Genomic DNA, 20,081 nt, shown 5'->3' on the forward strand with positions numbered 1-20,081 from the left:
ATGGGCCACCAGAGAATTCCGATATGTACACTTTGAGAGATCCGAAAGATGAAGAAGATATCTTGCTGGGTCGGACCCCGGGTCATACTCTGTTAATTGTCTTACAGTATCTCGCACTTTAGACCAGAAATCTACTAACTTTCGACATGACCAAAAGATGTGGAGCAGATTACCCTCTGATTCTCCACATCGCCAGCATTTATTTGTCCGCTCTGGATACATTTTTTGTAGTAATGATGGAACTTTATACCACCTTGTAAGAATTTTGTAACATATCTCCTGGTATTTGCTGGCAGTTGAGGAGTAATGAGCAAAGTGTAAAATATAGCTCCTTTGCTCTCTGGAGAGTGTAATGTCCAGATCTCTTTCCCACTTCGAAAGAAATCTTGGGACAAAGTCTTCAGGGGGATCTATTAATATTTTATATACCTCTGATACTCCATGTGCAGAAGGCTCTTCCAAAAGGCATACATTTTCTAATGGTGTATTTAAGCGGTCTGATCTTTCCCCCCTATTAAGGGAGGTTAGGAAATGTGTAAGCTGTTGCATCCGCTTTGTAATGTTTTGAATATACGAGGGATTTGACATTATATTCACCATCTGCTTTTTATGCTTACTTGGAAATTAATCTTACTTAGGTTAATGCACATATGTATGGCAAATGAGGTAATTGATGAACATCAAGCCTCAATGTCTGTTCTATCAGAACTGTGAGGGCTGAACGGATAGTGAAGCTTCACCAAAAGGCTAATTACTAGTGTGGACTGGTATGATTGGGGCTAATGGGAATACAGTATTATTCAAGTTGTGGTGATATCATGGTTGCTTAATTGTAGATATTAGCATCCCATGGCTATTTCTTAAGACCCAGCTACTTTATTTAGTTTAAGTTTTAAATAGAATTGAAGAGGGTTGGTTCGCTTGTCATGTTTTTATTTCTGTCCATGTTCCCTCTGGAAATCTTGATGACCACACATGAGAGAAATCTGGTCAACAGGGACATATACAGAAGACATAAAAAAAAAACAAGTGACAGATATGCTATACCTTCTTCGCTGTACTAAACAAATATGATTTATTGTTGTCTGTGACCCCAGTGGAGAAGTTCTCCTTACTTGCTGTCCTGGTGACCATAGAAAGCGGAGTGAAAGTTCAACAATGGGACCACAGAAAGCAAAGACTTAATATGGGATCTTACCTTTCTCTATTCGATCATTTTTTTTTAAGTTTTGCCTGGATTTGGGGTTTGAATATATTTAGCATTGGAAATGTATTGAGTATATTTTATATGTTTTGTAGAAGTAGAACTCTTTAATTTACGAATGTGCAATGGGTTTTGAGAATTAACCAATCAGTTTGAGTTACCAGTAGTTTTTCTGGAATCCATCTTCACTATCCCCATTATCAAGATTATACACTACTGCAGGCAACTTGATAACTAGATGTTGCTACATAAATTAGATAATTCTATTATATATATATATATCTGTATATGACGAGAAGCTTGTGCCTCGTCAAAACGTCTAATTACCGTATTTATCGGCGTATAACACGCACCGGCGTATAACACGCACCTCAATTTAGGAGGGAATTTTAAGGAAAAAAAACTTTTAGGAGGGAAGTTGAAGGGAAAAAAACTTACATTTAAATGCCCATCATTGCAGCCTTCTCAGTGCAGCCTTGCTAGTGCAGCCATGTCAGTGCAGCCTTGTCAGTGCAGCCTTGCTAGTGCAGCCATGTCAGTGCAGCCATGTCAGTGCAGCCTTCCCCAGTGTCCAGTCCAGCCTTGCCCCAGTCCAGCCTTGCCCCAGTCCAGCCTTGCCCCAGTGCAGTCTTGCTGAAGCCTCTGAGCTTCATAATCGCCGACCGCGATTTGAAAATGGCGCCGCCGGCGCCGAAATACACAGAGCCGGTCCTCGGCTCTTCTCGGCGGCTCTCGTTTACTTTCGGTTCCACTCGGACGGTGAGCGGAGCTATCCGAAACTAGCCGAGTATACTCGGCTAGGTTCGGGCGGCGCTCGAGTGAAACCGAAAGCCGCCGAGAAGAGCCGAGGACCGGCACTGTGTATTTCGGCGCCGGCTGCGCCATTTTTAAATCGCGGTCAGCGATTTTTCCGTTCTGACAGGTCAGGATCGCAGGGGATCGGCGTATAACACGCACCCGCGATTTTCCCCTGTTATACGCCGATAAATACGGTAAATCGCCATCGCGCATTCACCTTTCAAGACCCGTGAGTCCTGCTCTCATTTTTGGTTTATATGCACTACAGTCATTGCTGTGCACCTGGGTCCTTTTTTATCCCTGATTTGTGTGCCGTGACAACCATTGGATATTTGATATATTTATTTTTATATATATAGAAATATATATATATAGATAGATAGATAGATAGATAGATAGATAGATAGATAGATAGATAGATAGATAGATAGATAGATAGATATACACAGTGCCTTGCAAAAGTATTTACCCCCCTTGGCATTTTTTGGGTTTTGTTGCCTCACAAACCGGAATTAACATGGATTGTTTGAGGATTTGCATCATTTAATTTACAGAACATGCCCACAACTTTAAAGATTTTTTTTTTTAATTGTGAAGCAAACAACAAATAGGACAAATTAACAGAAAAAGTCAATGTGCATAACTATTATTCACCCCCCTAAAATCAATAATTTGTAGAGCCACCTTTTTGCGACTATCACAGCTCCAAGTCGCTTTGGATAAGTCTCTATGAGCTTGCCACATCTTACCACTGGGATTTTTGCCCATTCTCACTTGCAAAACTGCTCCAGCTCCTTCAAGTTGGATGGTTTAGGCTTGTTAACAGCAATCTTTAAGTCTGACCACAGATTTTCTATTGGATTGAGGTTAGGGCTTTGACTATGCCATTCCAACACATTTACATGTTTCCCCTTAAACCACTCAAGTGTTGCTTTAGCAGTGTGTTTGGGGTCATTGTCCTGCTGGAAGGTGAACCTCCATCCTAGCCTCAAATCACACACAGAGTGGTACAGGTTTTGTATTTAGCACCATCCATCTTTCCATCAACTCTGACCAGTTCTCAGTCCCGACTGCTGAAAAACATCCCTACAGCATGATGCTGCCACCACCATGTTTCATTGTGGGGATGGTGTGATTTAGGTGATGTGATGTGTTGGGTTTGCACCAGACATAGCGTTTTCTTTGATGGCCAAAAAGTTCAATTTTAATCCCATCAGACCAGAGCACCTTCCTCCTTACATTTTGGGAGTCTCCCACATGCCTTTTTGCAAACTCAAAATGTGCCATTTTGTTTTTTTGCTGAAAGTAATGTCTTTCTTCTGGCCACTGTGCCATAAAGCCCAACTCTATGGAGCGTACGGCTTATTGTCGTCCTATGTACAGATACTCCAGTCTCTGCTGTGGAACTCTGCAGCTCCTCCAGGGTTACCTTAGGTCTCTGTGCCGCCTCTCTGATTAATGCCCTCCTTGCCCGGTCCGTGAGTTTTGGTGTGCGGCCTTCTCTTGGCAAGTTTGCTGTTGTGCCATGTTCTTTCCATTTGGTTATGATAGATTTGATGGTGCTCCTAGGGATCAGCAAAAATTTGGATTTTTTTTTTTACAACCAAACCCTGACTTGTTCTTCTCAACAACATTGTCCCTTACTTGTTTGGAGAGTTCCTTGGCCTTCATGGCAGTGTTTGGTTAGTGGTGCCTCTTGCTTAGGTGTTGCAGCCTCTGGGGCCTTTCAAAAAGGTGTGTATATGTAATGACAGATCATGTGACACTTAGATTGCACACAGGTGGACATCATTTCACTAATTATGTGACTTCTGGAGGTAATTGGTTGCACCAGAGCTTTTAATGGGCTTCATAACAAAGGGGGTGATTTCATACGCACATGCCAATTATCAGTTTTTTATTTCTGAAAAGTAGTTTTATGTATATATTTTTCTAATTTTACTTCACCAACTTATACTATTGTGTTCTGATCCATCACATATAATTCAGATGAAAAAAACATTGAACTAAAGGCTGTAATGTAACAAAATAGGTAAAAAGCCAAGGGGGGTGAATACTTTTGCAAGGCACTATATATATCTATATATATATAGATATATAGAGATATCTATATCTCTATATATCTATATATATCCACTTGCCGACCGCCTAACGTAGATATACGTCGGCAGAGTGGCACGGGCAGGCAGAATCACGTATATATACGTGATCTGCCTCCCGCGGGCGGGGGGTCCGATCGGACCCCCCCCCCGGTGCCAGCGGCGGTCGGCATCTGACTGGGAGCGTCGGGAGGCGAGGGGGAGACCATCCGATCGTGGCCCCCCCCTCGCGATCGCTCCCAGCCAATGGGAATCCTCCTCTGCCTGTGTGTAGTTTCACACAGGCAGAGGATGTGATGTCATCTCTCCTCGGTCTGGCAGTTTCCGTCCAGCGCCGAGGAGAGAAGACATGTAAGTGCACACAACACAAACACACACAGTAGAACATGCCAGGCATACCTTACACCCCCGATCCCCCCCCGATCGCCCCCCGATCCCCCCCCAATCACCCCCCCCCCCCTGTCACAAACTGACATTAGCAGTATTTTTTTTTTTCTGATTACTGCATAGTGTCAGTTTGTGACAGTTACAGTGTTAGGGCAGTGAGTGTTAGGCCCCCTTTAGGTCTAGGATACCCCCCTAACCCCCCCTAATAAAGTTTTAACCCCTTGATCACCCCCTGTCACCAGTGTCACTAAGCGATCATTTTTCTGATCGCTGTATTAGTGTCGCTGGTGACGCTAGTTAGTGAGGTAAATATTTAGGTTTGCCGTCAGCGTTTTATAGCGACAGGGACCCCCATATACTATCTAATAAATGTTTTAACCCCTTGATTGCCCCTAGTTAACCCTTTCACCACTGATCACCGTATAACTGTTACGGGTGACGCTGGTTAGTTCGTTTATTTTTTATAGTGTCAGGGCACCCGCCGTTTATTACCGAATAAAAGTTTAGCCCCCTGATCGCCCGGCGGTGATATGCGTCGCCCCAGGCAGCGTCAGATTAGCGCCAGTACCGCTAACACCCACGCACGCAGCATACGCCTCCCTTAGTGGTATAGTATCTGTACGGATCAATATCTGATCCGATCAGATCTATACTAGCGTCCCCAGCAGTTTAGGGTTCCCAAAAACGCAGTGTTAGCGGGATCAGCCCAGATACCCGCTAGCACCTGCGTTTTGCCTTTCTGCCCGGCCCACCCAAGTGCAGTATCGATCGATCACTGTCACTTACAAAACACTAAACGCATAACTGCAGCGTTCGCAGAGTCAGGCCTGATCCCTGCGATCGCTAACAGTTTTTTTGGTAGCGTTTTGGTGAACTGGCAAACACCAGCCCCAAGCAGTGTCAGGTTAGCGCCAGTACCGCTAACACCCACGCACGCAGCATACGCCTCCCTTAGTGGTATAGTATCTGATCGGATCAATATCTGATCCGATCAGATCTATACTAGCGTCCCCAGCAGTTTAGGGTTCCCACAAACGCAGTGTTAGCGGGATCAGCCCAGATACCTGCTAGCACCTGCGTTTTGCCCCTCCGCCCGGCCCAGCCCAGCCCACCCAAGTGCAGTATCGATCGATCACTGACACTTACAAAACACTAAACGCATAACTGCAGCGTTCGCAGAGTCAGGCCTGATCCTTGCGATCGCTAACAGTTTTTTTGGTAGCGTTTTGGTGAACTGGCAAGCACCAGCGGCCTAGTACACCCCGGTCGTAGTCAAACCAGCACTGCAGTAACACTTGGTGACGTGGCGAGTCCCATAAGTGCAGTTCAAGCTGGTGAGGTGGCAAGCACAAGTAGTGTCCCGCTGCCACCAAGAAGACAAACACAGGCCCGTCGTGCCCATAGTGCCCTTCCTGCTGCATTCGCCAATCCTAATTGGGAACCCACCGCTTCTGCAGCGCCCGTACTTCCCCCATTCACATCCCCAACCAAATGCAGTCGGCTGCATGAGAGGCATTTTCTTTATGTCCTCCCGAGTACCCCTACCCAACGAACCCCCAAAAAAGATGTCGTGTCTGCAGCAAGCGCGGATATAGGCGTGACACCCGCTATTATTGTCCCTCCTGTCCTGACAATCCTGGTCTTTGCATTGGTGAATGTTTTGAACGCTACCATACACTAGTTGAGTATTAGCATAGGGTACAGCATTGCACAGACTAGGACACACTTTCACAGGGTCTCCCAAGATGCCATCGCATTTTGAGAGACCCGAACCTGGAACCGGTTACAGTTATAAAAGTTAGTTACAAAAAAAAGTGTAAAAAAAAAAAAAAAAAAAAAAACACATACAAAAATATAAAATAAAAAAAAATAGTTGTCGTTTTATTGTTCTCTCTCTCTCTATTCTCTCTCTATTGTTCTGCTCTTTTTTACTGTATTCTATTCTGCAATGTTTTATTGTTATTATGTTTTATCATGTTTGCTTTTCAGGTATGCAATTTTTTATACCTTACCGTTTACTGTGCTTTATTGTTAACCATTTTTTTGTCTTCAGGTACGCCATTCACGACTTTGAGTGGTTATACCAGAATGATGCCTGCAGGTTTAGGTATCATCTTGGTATCATTCTTTTCAGCCAGCGGTCGGCTTTCATGTAAAAGCAATCCTAGCGGCTAATTAGCCTCTAGACTGCTTTTACAAGCAGTGGGAGGGAATGCCCCTCCCCCCCAACGTCTTCCGTGTTTTTCTCTGGCTCTCCTGTCTCAACAGAGAACCTGAAAATGCAGCCGGTGATTCAGCCAGCTGACCATAGAGCTGATCAGAGACCAGAGTGGCTCCAAACATCTCTATGGCCTAAGAAACCGGAAGCTACGAGCATTTTATGACTTAGATTTCGCCGGATGTAAACAGCGCCATTGGGAAATTGGGAAAGCATTTTATCACACCGATCTTGGTGTGGTCAGATGCTTTGAGGGCAGAGGAGAAATCTAGGGTCTAATAGACCCCAATTTTTGCAAAAAAGAGTACCTGTCACTACCTATTGCTATGATAGGGGATATTTACATTCCCTGAGATAACAATAAAAATGATTAAAAAAAAAAAATGAAAGGAACAGTTTAAAAATAAGATAAAAAAATAATAATAATAAAGAAAAAAAAAAAAAAAAAAAAAAAAAAGCACCCCTGTCCCCCCTGCTCTCGCGCTAAGGCGAACGCAAGCGTCGGTCTGGCGTCAAATGTAAACAGCAATTGCACCATGCATATGAGGTATCGCCGCGAAGGTCAGATCGAGGGCAGTAAGTTTAGCAGTAGACCTCCTCTGTAAATCTAAAGTGGTAACCTGTAAAGGCTTTTAAAGGCTTTTAAAAATGTATTTAGTTTGTCGCCACTGCACGTTTGTGCGCAATTTTAAAGCATGTCATGTTTGGTATCCATGTACTCGGCCTAAGATCATCTTTTTTATTTCATCAAACATTTGGGCAATATAGTGTGTTTTAGTGCATTAAAATGTAAAAAAGTGTGTTTTTTCCCCAAAAAATGCGTTTGAAAAATCGCTGCGCAAATACTGTGTGAAAAAAAAAATGAAACACCCACCATTTTAATCTGTAGGGCATTTGCTTTAAAAAAAATATATAATGTTTGGGGGTTCAAAGTAATTTTCTTGCAAAAAAAAATTATTTTTTTATGTAAACAATAAGTGTCAGAAAGGGCTTTGTCTTCAAGTGGTTAGAAGTGTGGGTGATGTGTGACATAAGCTTCTAGATGTTGTGCATAAAATGCCAGGACAGTTCAAAACCCCCCCAAATGACCCCATTTTGGAAAGTAGACACCCCAAGCTATTTGCTGAGAGTCATGTTGAGTCCATGGAATAATTTATATTGTGACACAAGTTGCGGGAAAGAGACAATTTTTTATTTTTTTTATTTTTTTTTGCGCAAAGTTGTCACTAAATGATATATTGCTCAAACATGCCATGGGAATATGTGAAATTACACCCCAAAATACATTCTGCTGCTTCTCCTGAGTATGGGGATACCACATGTGTGAGACTTTTTGGGAGCCTAGCCGCGTACGGGACCCCGAAAACCAAGCACCGCCTTCAGGCTTTCTAAGGCCGTAAATTTTTGATTTCACTCTTCACTGCCTATCACAGTTTCGGAGGCCATGGAATGCCCAGGTGGCAAAAAAAACCCCCAAATGACCCCATTTTGGAAAGTAGACACCCCAAGCTATTTGATGAGAGGTATAGTGAGTATTTTGCAGACCTCACTTTTTGTCACAAAGTTTTGAAAATTGAAAAAAGAAAAAAAAAATTTTTTTTTCTCGTCTTTCTTTATTTTCAAAAACAAATGAGAGCTGCAAAATACTCACCATGCCTCTCAGCAAATAGCTTGGGGTGTCTACTTTCCAAAATGGGGTCATTTGGGGGGGTTTTGTGCCACCTGGGCATTCCATGGCCTCCGAAACGGTGTTAGGCAGTGAAGAGTAAAATCAAAAATTCACGCCCTTAAAAACGCTGAAGGCGGTGATTGGTTTTCGGGGTCCCGTACGCGGCTAGGCTCCCAAAAAGTCTCACACATGTGGTATCCCCGTACTCAGGAGAAGCAGCTAAATGTATTTTGGGGTGCAATTCCACATAGGCCCATGGCCTGTGTGAGCAATATATCATTTAGTGACAACTTTGTGCAAAAAAAAAAAAAAAAAATTTGTCACTTTCCCGCAACTTGTGTCAAAATATAAAACATTCCATGGACTCAACATGCCTCAAAGCAAATAGCTTGGGGTGTCTACTTTCCAAAATGGGGTCATTTGGGGGGGTTTTATGTCATCTGGGCATTTTATGGCCTTCAAAACTGTGATAGGCAGTGAAGAGTGAAATCAAAAATGTACGCCCTTAAAAATCCTGAAGGCAGTGATTGGTTTTCGGGGCCCCGTACGCGGCTAGGCTCCCAAAAAGTCCCACACATGTGGTATCCCCATACTCAGGAGAAGCAGCTAAATGTATTTTGGGGTGCAATTCCACATATGCCCATGGCCTGTGTGAGCAATATATCATTTAGTGACAACTTTTTGTAATTTTTTTTTTTTTTTTTTGTCATTGTTCAATCACTTGGGACAAAAAAAATGAATATTCAATGGGCTCAACATGCCTCTCAGCAAATTCCTTGGGGTGTCTACTTTCCAAAATGGGGTCATTTGTGGGGGTTTTGTACTGCCCTGCCATTTTAGCACCTCAAGAAACGACATAGGCAGTCATAAATTAAAGGCTGTGTAAATTCCAGAAAATGTACCCTAGTTTGTAGACGCTATAACTTTTGCGCAAACCAATAAATATACACTTATTGACATTTTTTTTACCAAAGACATGTGGCCGAATACATTTTGGCCTAAATGTATGACTAAAATTGAGTTTATTGGATTTTTTTTAGAACAAAAAGTAGAAAATATCATTTTTTTTCAAAATTTTCGGTCTTTTTCCGTGTATAGCGCAAAAAATAAAAACGGCAGAGGTGATCAAATACTATCAAAAGAAAGCTCTATTTGTGGGAAGAAAAGGACGCAAATTTCGTTTGGGTACAGCATTGCATGACCGCGCAATTAGCAGTTAAAGCGACGCAGTGCCGAATTGTAAAAAGTGCTCTGGTCAGGAAGGGGGTAAAACCTTCCGGGGCTGAAGTGGTTAAATAGATATATAGAGATATAGATATCTCTATATATCTATATATAGAGATATCTATATCTATATAGATATATATCTATATAGATAAGGCTCCATGCACACTGAAGCTCCTAAACGGCCGTTTTTTGGAGTTTGGCCATTTTTTTTTAACAGCCCATAAACTCCCCTCTATGTTATCCTATGTGTCCATGCACATGGACGTTTTTGAAGTTTTATCAGGAGTGGAGTTTATGGGCTGTTTCCTGAACGCCATAAAATCGTGTTCAGGAGTAATTTTTCTGACCACAAAAAACGCCAATCTCTCATAAACGTCGATAAATGCTCAAAAACGTGGCTCACCAGCGTTTTTGTTTTTGATCCATTAAAAAAAATAAATAATAAAAAAAAAAAAACGCTAACGTGGAAAAATGCTAAAAAACACTGATAAACGCTATTGCAAAAACGTTAAAAAAACATTGAAAGACTCACTACAAAGCTACTGGCCTTTTTATAATGTTATTTTAACGTCCAGTGTGCATGGAGCCTGAAAATAGATTTTGAGTTTATATACACTTTAACTTTAAAAGTCCAGTTTTTAATTTAAAATTATTTCTGTTGTTTTTCTTTTAGGGAGGACTGGCAGGAAATGGTAACCAAGGAAATTAAATCTATCTTCTGGAAAGCCAGGAAAAGTATATCTTTGGCCAAAAAGGCATCATTTACAGGAATTTTGTAATGGACCACCTCTAAATTCTCTGGAGAAGGATGGATTTTTTTTGAGAGGACGCCGTTACTGAAGGGTTTCTTGGAGTGAATGAGGACTCTTTTTAAGGCAGAAGTTTTAACAGTTGGATGGATAAAGTTGAGGAAGTCTCTCAACTCTCTGCTTCGAGGCTGGACCAGATGACATCACAGACAATGTAGTTGCACGTTAGAGTGTTTGCTAATGCTATGTTTGAACACACAACTGCATTGCAATGGTGGTCATCCACAACAGGCCGCATGGGGTGTCAGTGCTCCTCTCAAGTTCAGACTTTGTCGGGTGTCATGACCCCAAAAGTTCATAAATATATGTTTTAGGACTTGATTTTCCTTCAAGTTACGCCTAGTGTGTGTATATTGGTTGGCTTGTTTTAAATAAATGAAATTGCTTGTTCCAATGGATCCCAAGCTGACTTAAATGTTTGCTATTCTGTATTAAATACTGTGCAAGGAAAGACCAAGAAGAAGGGAGAGATACCTAATAAAATGAGCACTGGAAGTAGAAAATCTCAGTAATTAATAAATTAAAGTAAAGTAAGTAAAGACACAAAATAAGATAATACTTAAAGCCAACCTTGTACTAAAGTGCAAGGTCCACTTATTCAGTAGTGGACCCCCAATGTATGATCTTTGTACAATAACTTTTTTTCCACAGGCTTTTTTAATTTAAGGATTGCGGGGATATGGGCCACTACTAAATAAACAAACATTGCATTTTAGTGCAGTGTCCACTTTAAAGGGAAACTATATACCCTATATTACCAAAAGTATTGTGACGCCTGCCTTTACACCCACATGAACTTTAATGGCATCCCAGTCTTAGTTCATAGGGTTCAATATTGAGTTGGCCCTCCTTTTGCAGCTATAACAGCTTCAATCCTTCTAGGAAGGCTGTCCACAAGGTTTAGGAGGGTGTCTATGGGAATGTTTGACCATTCTTCCAGAAGTGCATTTGTGAGGTCAGGCACTGATGTTGGAGAGAAGGCCTGACTCTCGGTCTGCATTCTAATTCATCCCAAAGGTGTTTTACTGGTTAAGGTCAGGACTCTGTGCAGGCCAGCCAAGTTCCTCCACCCCAAACTCACTCATCCATGTCTCTATGGACCTTGCTTTGTGCACTGGTGCGCATCCCCAGGAAGGCGTATCCCCAAACTGTTCCCACGAAGTTGGGAGCATGAAATTGTCCAAAACGTCTTGGTATGCTGAGGCCTTAAGAGTTTTCTTCACTGGAACTAAGGGGCCAAGCCCAACCCCTAGAAAAAAACAAACCCCACAATCCCCCTCCACTCAATGATTTGGACCAGTGCACAAAGCAAGGTCCATAAAGAAAACAAAAAATGGATGAGCGAGTTTGGGGTGGAGGAACTTGACTGTCCTGACCTCAACCCAATAGGACACCTTTCGGATGAATTAGAACTGAGATTGCAGACAGGCCTTCTCGTCCAACATCAGTGCCTGACCTCACAAATGCGCTCCTGGAAGAATGGTCAAACATTCCCATAGACACACCCCTAAACCTTGTGGACAGCCTTCCTAGAAGAGTTGAAGCTGTTATAGCTGCAAAGGGTGGGCCAACTCAATAATGAACCCTACGGACTAAGACTGGGATGCCCTTAAAATTCATGTTCGTGTAAAGGCAAGAGTCCCAACACTTTTGGTAATATAGTGTATTTTTTTTAAGGTTTTTAGGTATATATATATATAAAAAATATATATTTTTAGGTACATGTAAATGTGATGAATTAAATGTAAATACTCTTATTAATAAGTGGCAATGTTTTAAAAAGATTATTTATGTGTATAGTCTGTAAATACACATGTTTATGGGGGCAGCTACGTTTGCTTGTTACATATTTTCTGCATAGTAGTGTTGCACAATGATTGTACTTTACTGTTCTCAATACGAGTCTATATGGTCGATTTACTAAAGGCAAAAAGGTTTTGCTTTTTGCAAGGGAAATTTCCCCAGAACTTACAGAATGAGGTGAAGCTCTGCTATCTTCTATCATCCAATCATGTGCAAGCAAAAATACTATTTTTATTTTTTTTTTTTTCTTGTACGTGATTGGGTATTCTTTGCACAGTGATTTTCACCACATTCACCTAGCTAAGGGAAAATTTCCTTGCAAAGTAAACAGACTACTTGCCTTTAGCAATCCAACTTCTATTGGGTCAGGTCAGTTCTAACTAAAAATCACCAGGTTGTCTTTAAGTCTAAAGCTGGCCATACATTGTTAGATTTTTTTTTTTCTTTTCAGCCTCTGGGCTATACAGCATGGATGGATGTGTCTCCTGCTGTGCCTGTTGTATTCTGTATTCCTCCCAAACAGCGGCTGCCTCTGATTGGATGAAGGCACTCTTCAGCTGAAAATTTTTTAGCTTGGCTTCGATTATTTAAGCAAAGCATGTTGGGCAGGTAGGGGGCGGCAGGGCCACCCATATTGCAGGTTTTTACCAAATCATTAGGATGCGGGACAAAATTTGCACAGTGTATGGCATTATGGTTAAGTGGGCTTCACTCAACAGTCTTTAAAAGGGCTTCTCTTAAAAGTAATTGAAGTGATCATAAATGAAGCTGAAAGTGGTACCCCAAGCGGCCCGGTATAATATCTCTTTTACAAAAAGAGTGTTTCCTTTTTGAGATTATATTCTCTGTGCTATGGAGCCTCAATTTAGGGTACTGATTCATGCCACTAAAAATCAAAAAGTTGATTCTCCTCGGTAAATAGAAAATATTCTCATACAGGAAAAGTTATATAAAAATAGACTTTGAGTCAGATGTTACAGTTATTACATGTTGGAAAATGTACTATAGCTTACCTTAAAAATAACTACACATATGTTCGTACCTTATTGACAAAAAACAAAACTAAATAAAAACAATTTAAAAAATCTAGAAAAAAAAACCCCCAAAAAAAACAATTTGTAGAGAAAAGCAAAGAAAACCACAATGGAGTGGAGACATACAGTTAAAAGAATGTTTCTTTACGTCAGTCATTCATGTCTACTGTATAGCTTAAGAATGTATTACTCAGTTAATGATGGCTTTTTCGGGAGAGCCTGAAAGGGGAGTATAATAGGAATACATATAGTATTAAAAAAGACAATATTATAACCATAAGGTATGAGTTCAAAAATAGCTCACTTTAATTTGTGTACCCACAAGTACTAACCTTATGAGCAAAAGACTTCTAGCTTGTTAATATACTAACATGTTATATATACAAACAGTCATTCAAATACAATGAATGATACCTTCTGGGATAATATTAAACATACTGTGGGGAAAAAAATTATTTTACCCCCTGCAGATTTTGTAAGTTTGCTCACTTACAAAGAAATGAAGGTTCTATAATTTTTTTTTATCATAGGTGTATTTTAAATAACAGAGATAGAATATCAACCAAAAATCCAGAAAAAACACGATACAAATTTTATAAATTAAGTTGCAGTTCAGTGAGTGAAATAAGCATTTGATCCCCTACCAACCAACAATAGCAAAACATGACTCGGTGGAGAAACCCTTGTTGGCAAGCACAGAGGTAAGACATTTCTTGTGGTTGGTTACCAGGTTTGCACACATCTCAGGAGGGATTTTGGTCCACTCTTCTTTACAGATCTTCTCTAAATCCTTAAGGTTTCTTGGCTGTCGCTTGGCAACCCGAAGTTTCAGCTCCCTCCTTAAATTTTCTGAAGGATTTAGGTTGCCTTGGCAGTATGTTTTGGGTCATGTCATGCTGGAAGACCCATCCACGACCCATCTTCAGTGTTGTCTGGCTGAGGGAAGAAGGTTCTAATCCAAGATTTTCCAATAATAAAGCCCCATCCATTGGCCCCTCAAAGTCGGCCTGCACCTTTAACAGGGAAAAAGCCCCAAAGCATAATGTTTCCATGTTTAACTGTAGGGATGGTGTTCTTAGGGTCATAGTCAGCATTTTTCTTCCTCCAAACACAGCAAATTGAGTTAATGCCAAAGAGCTCTCTTTTGGTCTCATCTGACCACAACATTTTCTCCCAGTCCATCTCTAAATAATTTAGATGTTCATTGGCAAACTTCAGATGGACTTAAACATGTGCATTCTTGAGGAGGGGGACCTTGTTGGCGCTAGAGGATTTCAATCCATGTTGGCGTTTTGTGTTACCAATGGTTTGTTTGGTGACTGTGGTCCCAACTGCCTTGAAATCATTCCCAAGCTCCTCCTGTGTATTTCTGGGCTGATCCCTCACTTTTCACATGATCATCCTTACCCCATGAGGCAAAATCTTGCATGGAGCTCCAGACCGAGGGCGATTGATGGTTATTTTGTATTTCTTCCATTTGCGAATAATCTCTCCAACAGTTGTCTCCTTCTCACTAAGCTTCTTGGTGATGGTCTTGTAGCCCAATTCAGCCTCATGCAGGTCTACAATCTTGTCCCTGACATCCTTTAACAGCTCTTTGGTCTTGCCCATAATGGCGAGGTTGGAATGGAAGAAAGAGATTCTGTGGAGAGGTGTCTTTTGTACACATAATGAGTTGTCATTAGGAGCACTTTCTTAAATTAAGAGGTGTGATATGTGTAGCACATGAGAACATACTGTAGCCAGTCTGTGGGAGCCAGGATTATTGTTGGTCGGTAGGGGATCAAATGCTTATTTTTCTCACTGAACTGCAACAAATTTGGATTTTTGGTTGATATTCTGTCTCTATCATTTAAAATACACCTATGATAAAAATGATAGACCCTTCATTTTTTTGCAAGTGGGAAAACTTACAAAATCTGCAGGAGATCAAATAATTATTTTCCCCCAATGTATATATTAACTTAAAATATTGTTAAAAATTGAATAAAAATTATTTAAACAAACAGTTTATAACAAGATTATATTACTTTTAGAATGTTTCCTGTGAAATTTTGCTGTTGCTCTCACTGTTTTTTTTTCAATTAGGTTTAGTTGAATTGCTTGGCCACAGAAAATTAGCTTTCAGAAATATTGTTGAAAATAATATTTTTTTTTTTGCAATATCTAGTATTTACTTTATTAACCACTTCCGGACCAGCCACCGCAGTTATACTGCGGCAGGTTGGCACAGCTGCACGAGCCGTCGTAGCTGTACGCCGGCTCTCTAAAACGCTGTAGCAGACACATTGCGACCGCAGCGTGTCCCCAGAGCCGATGCGTGTGCCCGGCGGGCGCGATGGCCGCCGGGCACCCGCGACCGCTCGTGACAGAGCGAGAACCGGGATCTGTGTGTGTAAACACACAAATCATGGTTCTGTCAGGGGAGAGGAGACAGATCGCGTGTTCCTACTAAGTAGGAACAATGATCTCTCTAAACCTCTAGTCAGCCACATTCCCCCCACAGTTAGAAACACACATAGGGATCACCCTCTAGTGTTAACCCCTTCCCTGCTAGTGACATTTATACAGTAATTATTGGCTATTTTTAGCTCTGATCGCTGTATAAATGTCACTGGTCTCAAAAAAGTGTCAAAATTGTCCGATGTGTCCATCGCAATGTTGCAGTCCCAATAGAAATCGCAGATCGCCGCCATTACTAGTAAAAAAAAAATAATAATAATAAAAATGCCATAAATCTATCCCCTATTTTGTAGAAGCTATAACTTTTACGCAAACCAATCAATATTTGCTTACTGTGATTTTTTTTACCAAAGAATATGCAGAAGAATACATATCCGTCTAAACTAAACTTTTTGTTTATAGCGCAAAAAATAAAAACCGCAGAGGTGATCAAATACCACCAAAAGCAAGCTCTATTTGTGGGGAAAAAAAGGACATCAATTTTGTTTGGGTACAGCGTCGCATGACCGCGCAATTGTCAGTTAAAGCGACGCAGTGCCATATCGCAAAAAATGGCCTAGTCAGGAAGAGGGCAAATCCTTCCGGGGCCGAAGTGGTTAAAAACAGAAAAAAAGAAAATCCTTAACACATCAAATTTTCAGTTTTCTCGTCTAAAAATTACAATATACTTATAAATATGAAAAATGTTACCAAAGTTCTTTTGGAGAAATGAATGTGCAATTACTAGGTAAATAATACATCGTAATTAGTAAAAAATACTTATAAAAATAAAAAAATTAAATAAAAAAAATTACCGAATAACACAACTTGAACATATTTAGGTTTTAATGGGTTCAACTGAAACTGTGCACAGTGTAATTTTTAGACATATTACATAAAGTGAAATGTTACCTCTTCATTAAAAATTTGTCTTCTAAAAATTCCAGCTAGCTTGCTTTTGCCTTAAATTGGCACTGCCATTTGTCACAGTAATTAAAGTTATTGCTGTTTTTTAATAAAACGGCTCTACAAGTAAATATTCATGTAAAGAAGAGTGATGAAACCTTCCTGATTGTTGTAACTTCAAATACCCAATTATTTGCAGGTAAATTTAAGGTGGATCTTTTTTTTTATAGGTTTTTGGATATTGTTGAGGCATTAGAACCCCTGTCAAACTTGTGTTGCTGAGAGTGTTTCTTCTAGAGAAATTCACCTTTGTATGTGTCCTGGTGACCAATGACCATTGACATAGAAAGTGAAGGAAAATCCACAATTATGGGTTTTTAATATAACAAGAGGTGGAGGAAAAATCTTCAAAACGGGACACTTTTCAAGACAGCTGTCATAGAGTGGATTTACCTAATTTTGGACAAATTTCTTCTCACTTACTGCTGTATCTTCAGAGAAGGAGATGATCCCCGGCAGCAGTGTCGGCTGGTGTTGGGGCCTAGAGGGAGCGGTGGCGATACCCTCTTTGTCATGTGACAGGGTTTGCTAGACCCCAGTGCTTCTCCATATCCAGAAGCTATGGAAAGCCCCAGGTATATTGCACTGAGGAAAGAGCGGTGCAGGATTTTTATCGGAAGGGTGCCTTTTCACAGACACTGTCACTACCCTGAATGTTCAACGACGGTGTCTCTTTAATAAATAATCAAAGCAAAAAAACATCCCTTGTATTATTTTGTATTACCCTGACAAGCATGATGGCATTTTAACTGTGAACACATGGTACTAACTTGTAATAATTAACAATAATTATGAATTAATAATCATAATTATTAGTCAATTAATAGTTAATTGATATTATTATATTTTTGCTTTGCTAATTGAAGTGGATTGTTGGCTTAACAATATAACACGGAAAGAGTTAAGGTTATACATAAAACATCCCTTTTCTATTCAACACATTTTTATTTAAAAGTAGAACTTATATAGCGAGGTTCATTAGGCAGATTAAAAATGTAAGTGTCATAGATTAAAATGTAGCAGTTTCAAGAAATTCATGATTTTGCAGAGTAAGTAGCTAATCTGTAAGCAATTCTAACAAAAGAAATGGCAGTTACTTTTGACTATGCAGAGTAACAAAAAAACAAACAAACAGTATGTGTGTACATAATTGATTGGGACAAAGTTTGATATAAATATATCAACTTGATGACCCAATGGGATCTTTATGTGAGCTGTAATGCAGTACAGTATGTAGCTTGATTATAAAATACACATCCCATGATTAAATAGACTGCAGTTAGTACTAGACCATACTATATATTTTTATATGTGCAATATTTTTAGGTTTGTATAATATATTTCTGTAAATAAATATACTTTGGTTAAGCTTTGGTAACATTCTGTGTCATCATTTGGCTAAATAAATATTTAAAAAAATAAGAGTTCTTTAGAAACTGAAAATCTGTTCATGAAAAAACTTTGTAAAAAAAGGAAAATAAACAAAAACACCCCCTCTTTAATCCCCCAATCTCTATCCTCTTTGGGCTCCTTGGACTCTTAATAGTGATGCTTCCACTCCTAACTTTTGCTAAGCAAGTAACTTAGGAGAAAAGTCCTGTAGCAGTTTTGCCACACTGACTGACAAGCCACACATTGACCTTGTCTTCTTTGCAGGACCTCTAATTCCAAAAATTAAGTCAAAGGGGTTTTAGTAACTGCATCTGTGGCCATCCTAAAATGTATGAAACAGAATTCTGAGTTTCAAAGTCAGAATTCTGAGTTTTTAAATTCAGAATTCTGGGATTCAAAGACAGAATTCTGAGTTGCAAAGTCAGAATTCTTATGCCGTGTACACACGAGCGGACTTTTCGAGCGGACTGGTCCGACGAACTGAGTCCGGCGGACAATTCGACCGTGTGTGGGCTTCATCGGACCTGCAGCTGACTTTTTCGGTCGAAAATCTGACGGACTTTAGATTTGGAACATGTTTCAAATCTTTACGTCGGAACTCCGCCGGACCCAGTTCCTATCGAAAAGTCTGCTCGTCTGTATGCTAGTCCGACGGACGAAAACCGACGCTAGGGCAGCTATTGGCTACTGGCTATTAACTTCCTTATTTTAATCCGGTCATACGTCATCACGTACGAATCCGTTGGACTTTGGTGTGATCATGTGTAGGCAAGTCCGTTCGTTGGGAAAGTCCGTTGGAAGTCCGTCGGATAATCCGTCAGGCCAGTCTGGTCGAAAAGTCTGCTTGTGTGTACGCAGCATTAGACTAATATTTTTTAGGAGGGTAGCAAGGTTTAAACAAAATTCTGAGTTTCAAAATCAGAATTCTGAGCTTTTCAATTCAAAATTCTGGGATACAGTCAGAATTCTGACATTAAAACTTGGGACCCTCCTAAAATTTATTAAACAAAAATTCTGAGTTTCAAAGTCAGAATTCTGGTTTTCAAAGTCAGAATTCTGAGTTTTTAAATGCAGAGATTTGGGGTTTAAAGCCAGAATTTTGAGCTTCAAAGTCAGAATTCTGAGATTAAAATGTGGGACCCTCCTAAAAATTATTAAACAAAATTCTGAGTTTCAAAGTTAGAATTCTGAGCTTTTAAATTCGGAATTCTGGGCTGCTCGGCTGTTATTACAAGCATCGGGAGGGGACGTCCCGCCTCACACGGCTTGGCCGGGCTCTCCCGTCCTACCAGGAGGCCTGAGCGACCAGCCTGCACGCCCGCTGGCTGGAGACCTGAACGAAGCTGGAATTGGATCTCAGATCTAGTAACCCGGAAGCGATGTCATTACATCACTTCCTGTTTACTGGAGCCTTAAAGGCGCCAAATTTAAAAAAAATGACTGTATTCAAAACCAACTTGGTGTTTTGAATGCTTTTAAGTGCAAAAGAGGGGTTTGGGGGTCTTATAGACCCCAGATTCCTCCATAAAGAGTACCTGTCACTGCCTATTACTGTCACAAGGGATGTTTACATTCCTTGTGACAGCAATAAAAGTGATAATTTTTTTTTAAAGGGATAGTGTAAAAAAATAAAAATAAAAAAAAATATATATTTTTTTTTAAAGCGCCCCATCCCTCTGTGCTCTGTGCAGAAGTGAACACATACGGAAGGCGCGCACGCAAATGTAAACGGTGCTCAAATCACACATGTGAGGTATCGCTGGGATCGTTAGAGCGAGAGCAATAATTCTAGCACAACACCTCTGTAACTCTAAACATGTAACCTGTAGAAATTTTTAAAGTGTAGCCTATGGAGATTTTTAAGTACCGTAGTTTGTCGCCATTCCATGAGTGTGCGCAATTTTAAAGCATGACATGTTAGGTATCAATTTACTCAGCGTAACATCATGAAGAGCCACCCCCGAAGGAGCCACTTGGTAAATTTGGGTTCTCTGATCTCCGCTTAAACCCCAAGAATGACCTCAGCCCCTCTG

At 40.5% G+C, this 20,081-nt stretch overlaps 1 protein-coding gene across 2 annotated transcripts in view; it reads left to right on the plus strand.

The window, feature by feature from the left end:
- Positions 1 to 11,217, plus strand: part of LOC141126853 (retinal guanylyl cyclase 2-like) — a 211,856-nt gene extending 200,639 nt beyond the window's left edge. For both annotated transcript variants that reach the window (XM_073612862.1, XM_073612863.1), the window contains one exon: positions 10,276 to 11,217. In XM_073612862.1, the coding sequence (XP_073468963.1) occupies positions 10,276 to 10,311 (36 nt within the window). In that variant the 3' untranslated portion in view covers positions 10,312 to 11,217. The remainder of the gene's footprint in view (positions 1 to 10,275) is intronic.
- The last annotated feature ends 8,864 nt before the right edge of the window (positions 11,218 to 20,081 follow it).

Source organism: Aquarana catesbeiana, linkage group LG02 (genome assembly GCF_042186555.1).
Source record: "Aquarana catesbeiana isolate 2022-GZ linkage group LG02, ASM4218655v1, whole genome shotgun sequence".
In the NCBI taxonomy this organism is placed as follows: Eukaryota; Metazoa; Chordata; class Amphibia; order Anura; family Ranidae; genus Aquarana; species Aquarana catesbeiana.